A 16,026-nucleotide genomic window follows, 5' to 3' on the forward strand; every position below is an offset into this window, starting at 1 on the left:
ACACCTTGCTAAGGCTAAGACTGGTCCTTAATGCAAAAAAGACCAAGTACATGACCTTCTCTCGCTCTCGAGCTAATACAGCTGTCTCTCCCATTCTGACACTGGAAGGGACATGCCTTGACAAAGTAGCATCCTATAAATATCTGGCCATATGGATTGATGAAAAGATGGCCTTTGATGTTCATATTGGGAACCTACTGATAAAACGTAGACCTAAACTGGGCTTTTTCTTCCGGTTAAAGAAATGTTTCCCGTCTGAAGCCAGGAAGAGAATTGTGCAGAGTTCCTTTCTGCATGTATTAGACTATGGCGATGTGATCTATATGCATGCTCCTTCCTCCCTGCTTAAAAAGCTGAATTCTGCGTACCATACTGCCATACGTTTTGTTACGGGTGCAGGCTCTCGCACCCACCACTGCACTTTGTATCAGTCCTTAGGATGGTCCTCTCTGTACCAAAGAAGACAATCACACATGTTGATTTTTATCCTTAAGTCATTGCTAGGTAAGCTGCCCTTATATATCTCCAGACCTCTGTCCTTTTATACTTGCTTTTTTAATACCAGACGAGCAGCAAATGGGATGCTTTTAAATGTTCCTTTGATGCAGTCAGAGCTTGGTAAAGCTGCATTCTCCCACTATGCTCCCCCTTTTTTTTTTTTTTACTTTGACCAGTCAGCTGGTTCTTTTCGCGTTTATCGCTTTTTCTGGTCAAGTATGACCGACAGAAACAGGTTGAGTGGGGGTATAGATGGGGGGAAAGACACTCTGAGAAAGTACGGCTTGTCCGGGAGTCGAACTCGCTACCCCAGATCCGTGACGCGCACGGTTGTCCCCGACGCCGAAATAGCGTTCGAGGTACGCGGTGAGCTACTGGAGCTCCCCCTCTATGCTCCCTTTTTATGGAATACGCTGCAAGTAAAACTTTGTCTAGAGGCACTTCCTACTGTGAATGCTTTTAAAGGTATGCTACGATTAGCCCTTCATGAAACATGTAACTGTTTTACCTGATGCTATTGCTGATCTGATTGTGCTCCTTGCCACTGCACAAATGGCCTTCTGTATTTATATTTGAATTGTATGTTTTTTTGTTTAATGCCCTGTTTTATGTTGAAACTTGTTGTGTGCCGTGTTGGTCAGGACTCCCTGGAAGAAGAGATCTTGTATCTCAATGGGACATTCCTGGATAAATAAAGGATAAAAAAATAACTAAATATAAACTATAACTATAAACTAAATAAGCTATAAATAACTATAAACTCAAAAATAAACAACTATAAACTAGACATAATACCCAACGTATATTCTATCTATACAAACTATACAATACAGGGTATATGTTAGCAGCAGTGTGTGGTGTGTAAGTCACGGTGCTTTTCAAGTTCAAGTTGCTTTTATTTGTCACGTATAAAGTACATGTACATTACAGTGAAATGTTTGGTTCATACACATACAGCCTCATTATAGGAATATTCCACAATTATTACATTTGGTAGTAGTAATGGCACACATAAATTCACAACAACATGCGCATTTGTTGATACATGTAGGACTGGTCTTGAGACAGATGTATGTGTATCTCCGCTGCCATGAAGGCACGGGGGGGTCCCTCTCTTTCTAGTAGCGAGACATCATCAGCATCCTCTCGACACATCATCAGCATCCTGGTGTCCCCCCCCAACCACAGAGTAGCAGCAAGGGGGGGGGGGGGGGGGATTGTTATGGTTCGGGCAGGCAGGGAGTGTTCCCAAGATAGCGGGGATAGCTGGAAAAGTCTTTTCAGCTCTGTGGGTGGTCCGGAATTGGTTTTGTTTTGTTTAGTTTTGTTTTGGCATTTGTGTGAATGCTCATGTGATGATTCAGATTAAGATTTAGCTTGATTCTTAAAACTTGCTGTGTGGCATCTAGAGACCAATGTCTTCGTGTGTAAGTTGCTAGCCCAGAATGTATGACCTCCACATCAAAATTGAGGAAACTCATTGCAAACAGGAAGTGATATGTTAGTTCCTTAACTGTCTGCACCTGTGGTGAAGAGGTGATATTCTCAACATAAATAGCATCCTATCCATGGTCTACAACTTTTCCACTAGATAACTGCATAAAGATAAAGGGTACAGTGCTTTGGTTGAAGCGCATATCAAGGTAGCAAGTAGCGGTAGTAATGGGGGGGGGGGGCGTCTCCTGTCTCGTGCTTGTTGTCATATTGGATACATGGAGGTCCTGATTATCTATTTGTTTATTATATGGATCCTGCGGTCTGAACACATAACTTACAACATTGGAGTAATAAAAAAACAATAGAAACATAAACACTTTAGCTTAAGTACATTCTCAATATCTTCAAAATCTCAACACAAAAAGGCTCCAAATACAATACGTTACTAAATAAATCCATAACTCAACTGTATTTCCTTATTCATAACAGCATTTTTAAATTTTTTCTTAAAAGTAAATTTGTTGCTGATAATCATTATCTTCACAGGTATACAATTCCAGTATGCAGCAGCTCTATACATTATGGTTCTCTTAAGTGCCTTTGTTCTTGGTAGAGTAAAATGAAGACCCACGGCATGTCTGGTGACATAGCCATGTCTAATATTTGTGGGGAGTATATAGCTAGGGAGATGGGACTAAAGAGCCTCATACCTCTTAAATAAAATCTTCAATAATCCACTTTAAACGTTCTGGAATTCCATTAGACTTGTCCGGACTCTAGACTTGCACTTTTATCTGAGGATTGTTTTGCATTAGGAATTTGCTTGGTGGGTTCTGCTTGACATTGCTCGCCCTTTCTCTAATGAGCTTGTGTCTCTGGTTCCTGCCGGCATGCTGGACAGCCTCAACAGATCAGGCTCTTCACCTCTGTTATGCTTATTTTGCTGAGGCTGTATATAGATCACTGGTTTGGTTTCACATGTCCATACATGTTCAAGCTTTTGTGCACTCTCTTTATTAGTTGAATGACTTCCAGGGCGGTGTAATAACCGGTTCTAAATGACCTGTTGATTATTTATTAGCTGAATGAGTTCCAGGGCTGTGTAATAACCGGTTCTAATGATCTGTTGATTATGTATTAGCTGAATGACTTCCAGGGCTGTGTAATAACCAGTTCTAAATTACCTGTTGATTATTTATTAGCTGAATGAGTTCCAGGGCTGTGTAATAGCCGGTTCTAAATGACCTGTTGATTATTTATTAGCTGAATGACTTCCAGGATTGTGTAATAGCTGGTTCTAATGATCTGTTGATTATTTATTAGCTGAATGACTTCCAGGGCTGTGTAATAGCCGGTTCTAATGATCTGTTGATTATTTATTAGCTGAATGACTTCCAGGGCTGTGTAATAGCCGGTTCTAATGATCTGTTGATTATTTATTAGCTGAATGACTTCCAGGGCTGTGTAATAGCCGGTTCTAAATTACCTGTTGATTATTTATTAGCTGAATGACTTCCAGGGCTGTGTAATAACCGGTTCTAATGACCTGTTGATTAGTAGGCCCACTCTTTGGAGCCTTGTTTAGTCAGTTCAGTTCAGTTTGACAGGGGTGGATTATCGCTGGATATTTATGAATTGAATCCCTCCCTCGCTCCTATTATTTCCTGCTGGCTAACATGCTGCTCCTCCCCATCCTGTGGCCGCTGTCGCGTCTCAGGCTCCACAACGCTGTACAGGCCAAGCAGAAGGACAAGCAGGCTGTGGGCCAGCTGGAGAAGAGGCTCAAGGCCGAGCAGGAGGCGCGCGCCGCCGCCGAGAAGCAGCTCGCAGACGAGAAGAAGCGCAAGAAGCTGGAAGAGGCCTCGGCAGCCAGAGCCATAGCGCTGGCCGCAGCATCCAGGTAAACACACACACACACACACACGTCACACATGCACCATAGATAAGGGCAGAAATTCATTCAGTCGTTCAATCTTTATTTAATCTCGAAACATCATTGAGAGCAGGCTCTCGTTTACAATGACTCAGAGAGGAACAATACATAATACAAAAATTCAAATCAATCAAAGCAACTTACAGACTGAGGTGAAATGGTTTGCTATTATAGATTTAAACTGACCCTGGGGCGCGGCCGGGTAGCGCAGCGGACTAAGCGTCTGTCTACCACCGCAGAGACACTGGTATCGAATCAGGCTGTCAGCGGTCCCTCTGGCTTGGGCGGTCGTCATACTGACACAATTGGCAGTGTCAGCGGGTGGGAAGCCAGTGGGTGGTATTCTGGTCGTTGTAAACAGCGACTCCTACAGGTCGGTCAGGGCGCCTGCACAGCGAGGGAAGGAACTGGGTAAGGTAGTGTGATCCTCCCACGCGTTACACTTCCCCGGTGAGAGTCCTCGCTGTCAGGTGAAAAGAGGCTGCTGGCTGTCTCCTATGTATCGGAGGAAGCATCTAATAGACTTCAGGGCTCCCTAGACCAACCAGTGGGGGGCACATGCGCACAACGACCAGCAAGGGGAGGGGGGAATTGGCATAACGACTAAATTGGGATGGGAGGAAAAATACAGAAAAATAGGAGGAGAAAAACTGGATAAAAAAAAATATTCAAACTGACCCATGGATATTCAAGTATTGAGTTTTACCTCTTAACTTGCACCGGCCTGAAATCGCGCCCCCATGCACACAAGTCACGGCACTTTGCGAGCGTCTAGTGGCTCGGGGCTGCATTTTTCGCCGAACATATAAATTACCGTTCGAAAGATCTATTTGTTGCTGTTCGAACTCCACCTCAATCAACCAAATCCGTGCCTCGGTTCTCGAGTTACATGGCGATATGTCAGGCGAGCGTCTTTTTACTCGCCGCGTGTCAGATGACCAGCCCGGACTCCCAACGCTCCAGAACTGCCATCATCCGCTGATGGTGAAAATGATTGGTCAGTGTTGTAGCCAATGAGTGTACCTTTCCAACGATACCCCACGTGGGGGGTGCGAATAAGGGCTCTAGGTGAAAGTTGACGAGCGAAAACCAGTAGTGAATTACACTTCAGAATGAACAGCCATGGATGAGGAAATGGATTTTGGAGAGCTTTTTATTTGTCGCCGGTTATACTCTGACGTCTCTCAAAGACTCATTTCTGAACGGATTTTTTATTTTTTTATCCACTTTTTCTGTTTTTCTCCCATCCCAATTTAGTTGTGCCAATTCCCCCCTCCCCTGTCTTGATCGTTGCTCGCATGTGCCCCCCACTGGTCGGTTGTAGGGAGGGTTGAAGAATCTATCGCATGTCCCCTCCGATACATGCGGAATTAGCCAGCCACATCTTTTCACCTGCCAGCGTGGACTCACATGTGTAACGTGTGGGAGGCTCACACTACCCTCGCCATCGCCTGTCCTTGCTGTGCAGGCGCCCTGACCGACCTGTAGGAGTCGCTGTTTACAACGACCAGATTACCACCCATTGACTTCCCTCCCGCTGACTCTGCCAATTGAGTCGGTATGACGGCCGGCCCAAGCCGGAGGCAACGCTGACAGCCGGATTCGATACCGGTGTCTCTCGCGTTGGTGATGAGTGCTTAGACCGCTGCGCCACCCAGCCGCCTATTTCTGAACGGATTTTTATCAAATTTGGACCTACATAAGACTTCAGGCTATGGAACCGCAGTGTTTTCCAGTTTATTCCTCTATGCTGGAATATTGGAATGTGGAATCTTGCAACCACTACAGAAAAATGTGAGTACACAAGTTCAACTCAAGTTCAGACCTATTTCATTAGCACTAAAAGTGATTTTCCTATTTTCCATTAGTAACTTCAGAATATTCTCTTTCAAAAGAGACCAGGCTAATGCATGTGCTCTACGTATAAAGCTAAGCTTTGCAAAAAAAGTATGCAGTCCTCAAGTTCAAGTAAAAAAATTTGCACTTTTCTGTAGGGCTGCACGATTTTGGGAAATAATCTAATTGTGATTTTTCGGACAGATAGTGCGATTGCGATTACAATTATTCATTTTTTTGCACCGCCACACCCTCCACCGATCCCTTAGATCAGCTCACCAGCTGCTATTGGTGGTGCCTAGAACTAGGCTCAAGACTAGGGGAGACAGAGCTTTCTCCACCGCAGCGCCTAGATTGTGGAACAGCCTCCCCCTCAGCGTACGGAGTTACGGACCGCCCAGACCGTGCAGGCTTTTAAACCACTTTTAAAAACCTACCTGTTCTCCTTGGCCTTCCCCCCCACTTAATCACCACTAGACCCCTGGCCCTTCTATCCTCTTTGTTTTACTGTGTCCTACCTGTTTTTATTACTTTCATTGCTTTACTATGTTTTTAATCTTATATCTTGCATCATATTATTTTGTTTTTATTACTTTCATTGCTTTACTATGTTTTTAATCTTATATCTTGCATCACATAATTTAGTTTTTATCAACCTGCCTGTGAAGCACTTTGGTGCCAGCTGCCGCTGCCTGGAAATGTGCTATATAAATAAAATTGACTTGACTTGACTTGACTTGACTTGACTTGAGCAGGGTTAGCTAGCTTAAGGGGGGGGGGGTTAAGTTAACAATATACCCGTTATCACCATACATGACGCTTATATTGAAACACGTTGACATTAGGGCCGTTCTTTCAACCTAAAAGTGCACTTTCTTCAACCTCAAACCTAAATTCCTTAGCGACCCGTGTTGCCAAAGTAAACAAATTAGCGTGAACAGTCTAGACCATAGGTGTCAAACTCATGGCCCGCGGGCCAAATGTGGCCCGCCACGTCATTTGATGTGGCCCCCCAAGAGCTCTGGTAAAAAAAAAAAAAAAAAAAAAAAATTCTTTTCTTCCTTTCTTTTCTTAAACATTAATCTTGGGTTAAAAAATAGCGGCGTTAAAATAATTGTGGGTTAATGCGTTAATAAAGCTTTAACTTTGACAGCCTTAGTTAGTACACATTCTTACACATACATGTATGTTGAACATCTGAGGTATTGATGAAGTAACAAAGGAAAAAAGCCAAAAGCACTTACTCCTCAGACATTCTTTGACAATTTTACAGCCCAAAATACAAAAAAGATCCAGGCGGAATAGGTAACAAAGGGTTGAAGAAATATTGTCTGAACTGTCAGATGCAAACTGGCTGTGTGACATAACCGAGCATCTCGCTCAATTGAATAAGAAGCTGTAGGGACGCAAACAAGTCCCACCCAAAACTTGACCAATATAGTTGTGAACTGAGACAACCCTTATTTTGTTATTCGAGTACAGTTACAGTTGTGTATTCATGCAGACACATAATAGCAATTTCATTACGAATTGAAAATGGGGGACCCTGATGTAAACAAGTCGAAAGTCTTTATCTGGTCTGCATCCCCTTAACAATTGTGTGTATTGAGCTGTACTGTACTGTACCCATTCTGCAATCTGTTAATTAAAGTTAATTAAACTATCTTCCATTAGTTGGATGTATGGCCTCTGCAAGGTTGTGTGCAGCCATTTGTTTTTGTAACATCTGCTACATCTGTCCCACGTGTTCTTTGCAGCTCAGTTGTTAGTTCTGCCCCTCTTGACTGTGACAAAAAGGTTTTGAACAAACTTAATGTCATAGCTTGTATTTGATGATCTTCTTCTTTGTTATTTACTTGAATGGTTTGATCATTGATTAATGGAGTAATATGGGGTTCTGATAAACTAAAATTATTTGTTAAAATAACATAAGCTAACATATTTGTACATCTATGCAAATGCATATGCAATATGTATAACTTGAATAAGTAAAAAATACAGAAACAACATGTTTAACAATATGTAAATGAGTAGCTACATTTATTTTACATTACATTAACATTTATACGGTCTTTGGCCCTTTGAGGGCAACCATAATGCTGATGTGGCCCTCTGTGAAAATGAGTTTGACACCCCTGGTCTAGACACTCTGATATGAAACTAGTCATACGGAACAAATAACGTATAACGGAGGCTGAAATTGGAGCAATATGACTCACAAACTCACGACAGTAGTACACAACTACACATACAGACGCACAAAATGTATTCTGCATTGATTAAGTGATAATCAAAACCCAGCTTAAGCCGTTAAACCAATGTAGTGAATCGCCAAGCCAATACGCACACACACAGTCGAACTGGAGCGGTTTACCAAACATACACTCCCAGCATTCATATCTCATACATTCATCTTCCAATCGCTTAACCATAACATGACTTACCGGTACCAAAACAACGTGTCCCAGAGTCCACTCATGCAGAATCCATTTCAAAGGAACACGCGCATTGCGTCATCCTGCTCTGACTGAGAGAGGGAAAGACGGACTGCCCTGCCCTCTGCCGGCGCATGCTGTGCACTACAATCAACTCCGTGTCAGTGTAATAGAAGGAAACCCATTTGTGATTTGGCGCACAGTCTGTGACGTCACGGTATTGAGAATCATACCGGCGGGATTTTGAAATACCCTGGTATACCGTAATACCGTCATATCGCCCAAGCCTACTAGCTACCTTGGGCTACTTCTGATTGGTGAGCAATGAGAGCACAGCACTTCTGATTCGTAAGCATGACTGGCATGCAAGAAAAAACCTTGAATCAAACTCGCTGTATAACGTATCCCAAATCGCAGGCTTTGTTATTGGCTAATTGCATCATTTCAAATCGCAATTTCGATTTAAAATCGATTAATCGGTCAGCCCTACTTTTCTGGGTGCCTGTTAACAGTTTCAGTGCCGACCTTGTTTACATTTTTACCCCGTTGAATGCCATCATCCACTTCAATGTTAGCGTTAAAAACGCCTAATCTATGTTTTAAATTATGGCTATGTGTCTAATCTGCCCGTCGCTTATCAATGACTGCAGTAAACATTGTCGAAACGGATTGTTTTTTAATCGGTTCATATCCTTTTTATAGCATTTCGAAAAGCTATTGTTCTCTTGAAAATTTTCGGAAAATTTAAAGATTCCCTCATAAACGGCATTTATTGGAATATTCTCGAATACACTAGACACGTTGTCATTTGTCTGCCTATTTATGAATCGTTTTCAAATAAATGCTAGATTATCGATAGTATATGTGTACTTATGCACACTATAGACGCGGGCTGAAAAATCTATTCTCTCGTTTCCTCAAGCTCACACACACACACATACACACATAGGGACACGCTGTTATCTCAGTGAATACAGCTCCGATTACCCCAAGACTGGTAACATAGACTCCTTACCTTAGATCAGATCTTCTCCAAAAAGATTATTCCAATTCCTGATCGCCATTCCAAATATCGATCACGCTTATTGATTGATTATTGGCTGCTGTAAATATATATTCCAGGCTGCATTCCGTCTCGCAATCAGATGGCTCGCCAGCACAATGGTGCCAGTTGGCTCCACCTCTACAGATCTACAGATCCCAGGTCAGTCTAATCGACTGACCTGCAGTTACACAGGGATAGACGATAGCGGGCGCTTTTTCCCATCTGAGCTCCTGGAGGGGCTGCTGTACCAACGGGAGATTCTGTTGATGAAATATGAATTCAGATCGCTAATAAAAAAATAAACGACATTTGTCGTCGTCGGCACTCACCGGGGGGGGGGCTGATAAAACGACAATTGTCGTGGCTGGTACTCAAAGTGTTAAGGTGCTTTGCAAAACATTCCGTGTGTCAGGGCCACAGAAGCTAAAAGTAGATTTTCCTAATTCAGTGCAAACTCTGGGGACCGTAAGTGCGAGCCAGTCACCAGAGCGAGTATGATAGGGTCCAGAGTTCCAGTCCAGTAATTAAGTGATGTAGGGTGGAAGATCAGCAATAATGGCTGAATGAATATGAATTTACTCTACCGTAATTGCCGGACTATAAGCCGCACCTGAATATAAGCCGCACCAGCTAGATATAGAACGAAAAATAAATGTGTACATATACAAGCCGCACCTGACTATAAGCCGCAGGTGTTCAAAGGTATGATGTCTGTATGGATGCACACCAACTCCTTTTTGCCGTCTCCCTCTTCCTCTCCTCAGGGGGGAGTGCACAGACACGCTGCGCAGGCGGATCACTGAGCTGGAGGCAGAGTGTAAGAAACTAAACATGGACATCAAGCTCAAGGAGGACCAGATCCGAGAGCTGGAGATGAACGTGCAGGTTGGCCTCTTGTTCTTGCTTGTTTATTTGGTCTGTATATTGTTGTGTGTTTTAATTGAAACTGGAAATGTGCCAGAGTCGGGCCAAAGACACCACATTTGATTTCCGTCTTCCATTCCGTGCTCGGGAACAAACTGTTCGCTGCGCATGCAGTATTAAATTAGATTCCATTTGATCTATTATGGAAGTCGTTCTACAGCTGTTTAATTAAAGTTAAGAGGACTGAATTTATCGTGCAGATAAGTGCCATCTACCCTGCCCCCACACACACACACACACACACACACACACACACACACACACACACACACACACACACACACACACACACACGCCAGCCAGAGAGTACCACCCAGACAATGACGCTAACTTCCTGACACAACCTGCCTCTCCCTCCCCCTCCCTTCCCCGCCATCTCCCAGGAGCTGCATAAGTATAAAGAGAATGAGAAGGACACGGAGGTCCTGATGTCGGCGCTGTCGGCCATGCAGGAAAAGACCCAGCATCTGGAGAACAGTCTGAGTGCAGAGACCAGGATCAAAATGGACCTCTTCTCTGCTCTGGGAGACGCCAAGAGGCAGCTGGAGATCGCACAAGGTCAGACCATACAAAATACAGAGGCTGTTTTTATAATAGCATAATGCATTAAAAAAAGAGGAAACAAGTTAAAAACTCAATACAGTTTATAAATCGTAACTACAGTCTAGGGTTCAGTTTTACCTGTAACTATAGTCAATGGTCCAATTTCACCAGTATATCCCCATCAAAAGGTAATTGCAATGTCTCTATTGCACATGTCCCCAGTAGATTTCCACATGTTCCTAGTTTATTGCACATCCCTTGAAACAGGGCCTCATGGGTTTAGTTGGGTGATTGCGATGAAGGAAATTAATTACCATCTCGGGTCTACAACCTTGATTTACCATTCAGTTGAGTCGTCACTACACCCATTTGTAAGGCTGATAGTCTTCCTTCCTTTAAACCCTCTCAACAATTGAACTAATGGGGTTTATGACTTGCATAGGGTAATTTTCTTTCTAAGGTACAGATATTCTGATATCGGAATTGGAAAATCCAATGAATGCACAGGAATTTACTTTGCTGACGAGGGTGCAGAGACATGTCAACAACTTACAAAGAGCTGCAGTATGACAGACACACTTGGCACAATGACAACAGTATGACTGACACTTGGTACTAAGAATGTCACTGTATGAAATTCTGATGGTACTTGTCTGAGGGAAATATCACGGTTTCACGATTATTATGTATATAAAGATAAATAAGAATCTATCTTCCGTTTGAATAAAATAGTCTGCAGGACCTCTTTCTGCATTAGGATTGTTAAAAGATAATCAATGTAAAAAAAAAAAAAAAAAGTAGCCTATAGCAGGAACACACACACACACACACGCACGCACCACATGCCACAGAGTGCCAGTGGCCTATTAGCATTTTTATTTTGTTTACCGTTTAGTTGCTGAAAATGGTTACATGAGAATGTACAGAGAGAGATGGAGACAGGGAGGGCGGGCAGGCAGGCGGGCGAGAGAGATGAGGAGTCTCAGCCGGTCCCATTCACTTGGGGCTTGTAGTAATGTTATCACCACAAGATCTACTTGAATGAAAAGGAAAGTAAGTTCACACAGAGGACTGCTCCACTGTGAACGACTGTGAGTTTAACTGAGTGAGGTTGGTGCTAGAGTGAGAACACACTGTCCCTCGGAGCGAGATCAAGTGAATGAACTGAGCGTATCATTCTTTTCATTTGGCCTCCGTTGTTTCTTGGCACTGGCAACAAGCAGGAAATGGTCTAGACCTTGGTCATTTGCTTATTACTATCTTGCGTTTTCACTTTATTTAACATTTTCATGGGGTAATGTGAGCATTAAACCATTCTGCTAAATGTCTGAAGAACTACATTGCTTGGCGGGAGAAATTATCAATAAATTATAGATACATTTTTTTGTTGCTGTGTGTTTATTTTATGAAACCTGGCCAGGTATAATGTAGTATAATGTGTCTATAACTTTCATATTGCCATACTTGGTGATACTCGTTTTATAAAAGCAATAACTTACTTCAGGCCGTGGTATATGCTTATTATATTATAGCTACCGGTAATAGTCTGTCTGGGTTGTCGAGCAACACCCAACAACATATATATGTGTGTCTTTTCAGGTCAGAGCCTGCAGAAGGACCAGGAGATCAAAGACCTGAAGCAGAAGATAGCCGAGGTGATGGCCGTCATGCCCAGCATCTCCTACACAGCAGACTCCAGCAGCATGGCCCCTGTGGCCCCCCACTACTCCTCCAAGTTCATGGACACCAATCCCTCCGGCCTGGACCCCAACGCCTCCGTCTACCTGCCCCTCAAAAAGTGAACGCTCCCTCCCTCCATCCTCCATTGAGTTTTTATTCTTCTTCTCTGCAGATGCACCACTTCCAAAGTCTGCTCGGCGTGTCTGCGGCTGAGAACGTGTGTCCCCCCCCCCCCCCCTTCCCTCCTCAAATTCGGTTTTGTTGTTCTCCCCTCTTTGCCAGGTCAGAAGGATGTTGTATTGTGTGACTGTATTTGTTGTAGTTAAAACAAAAGACAAAAAAAAGACTTTAAGGGACATCACATGTCAACTAGAAAAATCCCTGTTTTAGTTTTTTTCTCTCTTGTAAGTGTCTAGTGAAACCTCACAGAACCGGGCATGCTACCTTTATCTCCAGGGCCTTCCAGCCCTCACCATTACAACCACCTGCTGCAACCAGTTACCTGCTCTTTGGCCTCTGGGAATGGCTGCTTATTTTTATTTATTTTTTGGTTTTCTAAATTTGGAATACAGATTTCTGCTGAAGCGGGGTGCACCCCCCCCCCCCCCCCCCCCCCCCCCCCTCCATTTTTATGTCTGAATTGACAAATATCAGTTAATCCCCCAAAGGTAGGACGTTGACATCTGTACAACTGGAGGAATGTAGTGCAATGGTGGCACAGACCGACCCTCACCCTGTTTGCGTTCCAAGTTCTTCTTTTTGTCCAAATTGAGACCAAATTGAACCTTGCCCTCCTCAGCTGTTCTTGGGGGTTTTGTGGTCATTGGTTTTGTTATTGCCCTTTTTTTAAAGTGTACTTTGTGCGTTCTTCTCCTCCTCCACTCCTTGGAAACAAGTGTTGATAGATTTTGAACCACAACAAGCGGGAAAATAACTTGAGATGTAAACAGAGCAGCACAGAGACGTTTCACATTTTTTCCTTGACGTCAACAGTGAACCGACTTGAGCGACTCCCAAAATGTCCAGCGTGATGAAAAACATTGTTTGGTTTTACTTTCCTTGTGTTTTCCTCAATCCTGTCAATTTTTTTTTTGAGTTTGTGTAAAGAGAAGTGAGTATTATTGCCTTCTCGAAGTGCTGCATAGTCTCACTAGTTGTCATGATTACAGTGCCTTGAGACAGGACTTAATTGACTGTTTCAAGCCTGCCATTTTCCCCCCTTGATCCTCCAAACGCAACCGTTGCTTCCCTCTGGCAAACATTGTTGTCCGAAGGAAGCAACGGTTGTGATTGGATGATCAATGGAAATGGGGCGGGGCTTGAGATGGGTTCAATGAATGGATTGTTAATGGATTGATACTGCCCAGCCCTTCTGATTTTGTATAAGCATCTGGCCAAACTGGAAAGGACAGTTATTTGGCACCACCAAAGTAGGAAAGTAGGAGGGGATTCTGACTTGAATTCTAACCTAATCAGAATTCAAGGGCAACTTCACCCCTTCCAATAAACACAACATTTACCAGCCTTGATTAATAAATACTGGACAACAGCATTATCACAAAATGTACCAGCCTTGATTAATAAATAGTGGACAACAGCATAAACATAAAGATTTTATGGTAACTTTAGTCCTTTCCAGCCTGGCCATATACCGTACCGACTACCATGATGTAAGTCACCACAAATTCTACTGCGCACAGGTTCCAAGCTCTGCATGGCTCCTCCCCTGCAGTCCACAGTAGCACCTGCCACTGCTGCCAATCTCTGCCCCATGGTTTAACTACTGCCCCCACTGCTGTCATCCTCTGCCCCATGGTTTAACTACTGTCCCCACTGCTGCCAACCTCTGCCCCATGGTTTAACTACTGTCCCCACTGCTGCCAACCTCTGCCCCATGGTTTAACTACTGTCCCCACTGCTGCCAACCTCTGCCCCATGGTTTAACTACTGTCCCCACTGCTGTCAACCTCTGCCCCATGGTTTAACTACTGTCCCCACTGCTGTCAACCTCTGCCCCATGGTTTAACTACTGTCCCCACTGCTGTCAACCTCTGCCCCATGGTTTAACTACTGTCCCCACTGCTGTCAACCTCTGCCCCATGGTTTAACTACTGTCCCCACTGCTGTCAACTTCTGCCCCATGGTTTAGCTACTGTCCCCACTGCTGTCAACTTTGCCCCATGGTTTAACTACTGTTCCATGTTTTGATTTTCTGACTTAAAATTGCACTGTAAAAAACACACACAACAAAAAACACATGCTGTTTGAAAGGGAAAAACTGTAGATGGACTTTGAGCGTGCCGTGTATACTCGTATACAAGAAACAAAGCATAGGATATGCCAAATGAGAGAAAGCTCCACTTAATTTTGCGGTAAAAATGAAAACGACTTATTTTATGAATATTCAGCTTCAGTCCATGTGCCAAGAATGGAATGCTTGTTTTCTAGTAATATGTGCTCTCCAAGAATGTACTGCAAATACATTGGCTGACATGTTTGTCAAATGTCCTCTTGAATATCATTTAATTGAAGTATTGGTCGAGCAGGTAAAGCAACTGGTCACCTGTTTGTAGTGGACTGTTTACTTAGTTGAAAGTAAGGAACTAGGAAATTACACTTCTTTTTGTGAATGTTACAGTATTTGCAATGGGTATTTGGGAAATGGGTGTTGAAAGCAGTTTAACAGTTTTCCTTAAACTCCTCTTTCTGGTATTATTGTCATTTCCTGCAGGGAGAACTAGCTTGAGTCTGACGTGGTTTTTGCCGTCATCCGAAATGGTCATTTCTATGTGTGGTTCTCAACCTACTGTATATGGAGACTTTTTTTTTTTTGTTTGTCATTGGCTCCAGAAACAGTTTAGTTAGCTGGTTCGTCAGCTGATACTGAAAGTATAGAAAAGTGTTTTTGTTTGTTTTCTATGCCCACAAGTCATTGCTCCGTATCTCCCCAGGTCTGACCTCGGCTGCGCTCTCGCTCTCTGTGAGGTTTACAAGAAATAAACTTTTTTTCTTGCAATTGGTGCCCATCTGGTGTGTCTCCCTTTAATATTTTTTGCTCATGTGACTCTGATCTGATTCTTTCTTTCACAGTGTGAACAGCATAAATCACATGGAATCACAATTCTGTGCTGGCAGCCGCAGGAGTCATTCTGTGAATACAAACATGGAAGACTGCTGTGATTTTGTCAGTGGAGGAACCATGAGGAGTTTACCTTACTGTAAGTATTTGGGGCGATAATTCTGTACAAGCAAAACTTAAGACGTATCATAACCGGTCTGTGTTTGAAAGCAAATTAAAAGAAGAAATGGCTCTCATTCACCTCCTCGCCCCCATTATCATCTGCTCACAGATTTTCTGGTCTCCACTGCACATCAATTTATAAATTAGGCCATGAACTGTTACTTCAGTGTCCTCCATGTTTAAAGCCATCTTCGTTATTGTTAATTTTTGCATGTAGGTCAGTTCAGGCGCGTGACCAGTTCACACTGGAATCTGATCTGATCCACATTTAAAATATAATGTGAACAGCCAAACAAAAAAATCTGATCTGAGCACTAAATCACAATTAAGCACTAAGGCTTGCAGTGTGAATGTAGCTTTAGACTTGACTTTGTCTAAATGCATGTAACTACATGAAATCAATTGACTTATATCAAGCCCCGCCCTCTTTTCTTGATCCTCCAATCACAACTGT

At 43.1% G+C, this 16,026-nt stretch overlaps 1 protein-coding gene across 1 annotated transcript in view; it reads left to right on the forward strand.

Annotated features, from left to right (window-relative positions):
• The window catches only part of maco1b (macoilin 1b), a 36,594-nt gene extending 23,689 nt beyond the window's left edge, over positions 1-12,905 (forward strand). Inside the window, exons 8-11 of the mRNA XM_084310412.1 lie at positions 3,653-3,835; positions 9,949-10,069; positions 10,492-10,666; positions 12,251-12,905. Coding sequence (XP_084166538.1) covers positions 3,653-3,835; positions 9,949-10,069; positions 10,492-10,666; positions 12,251-12,453 — 682 coding nt within the window. The 3' untranslated portion in view covers positions 12,454-12,905. The remainder of the gene's footprint in view (positions 1-3,652; positions 3,836-9,948; positions 10,070-10,491; positions 10,667-12,250) is intronic.
• The last annotated feature ends 3,121 nt before the right edge of the window (positions 12,906-16,026 follow it).

Source organism: Notolepis coatsorum, assembly GCF_963971535.1.
Source record: "Notolepis coatsorum genome assembly, chromosome: 3".
Classification (NCBI taxonomy): domain Eukaryota; kingdom Metazoa; phylum Chordata; class Actinopteri; order Aulopiformes; family Paralepididae; genus Notolepis; species Notolepis coatsorum.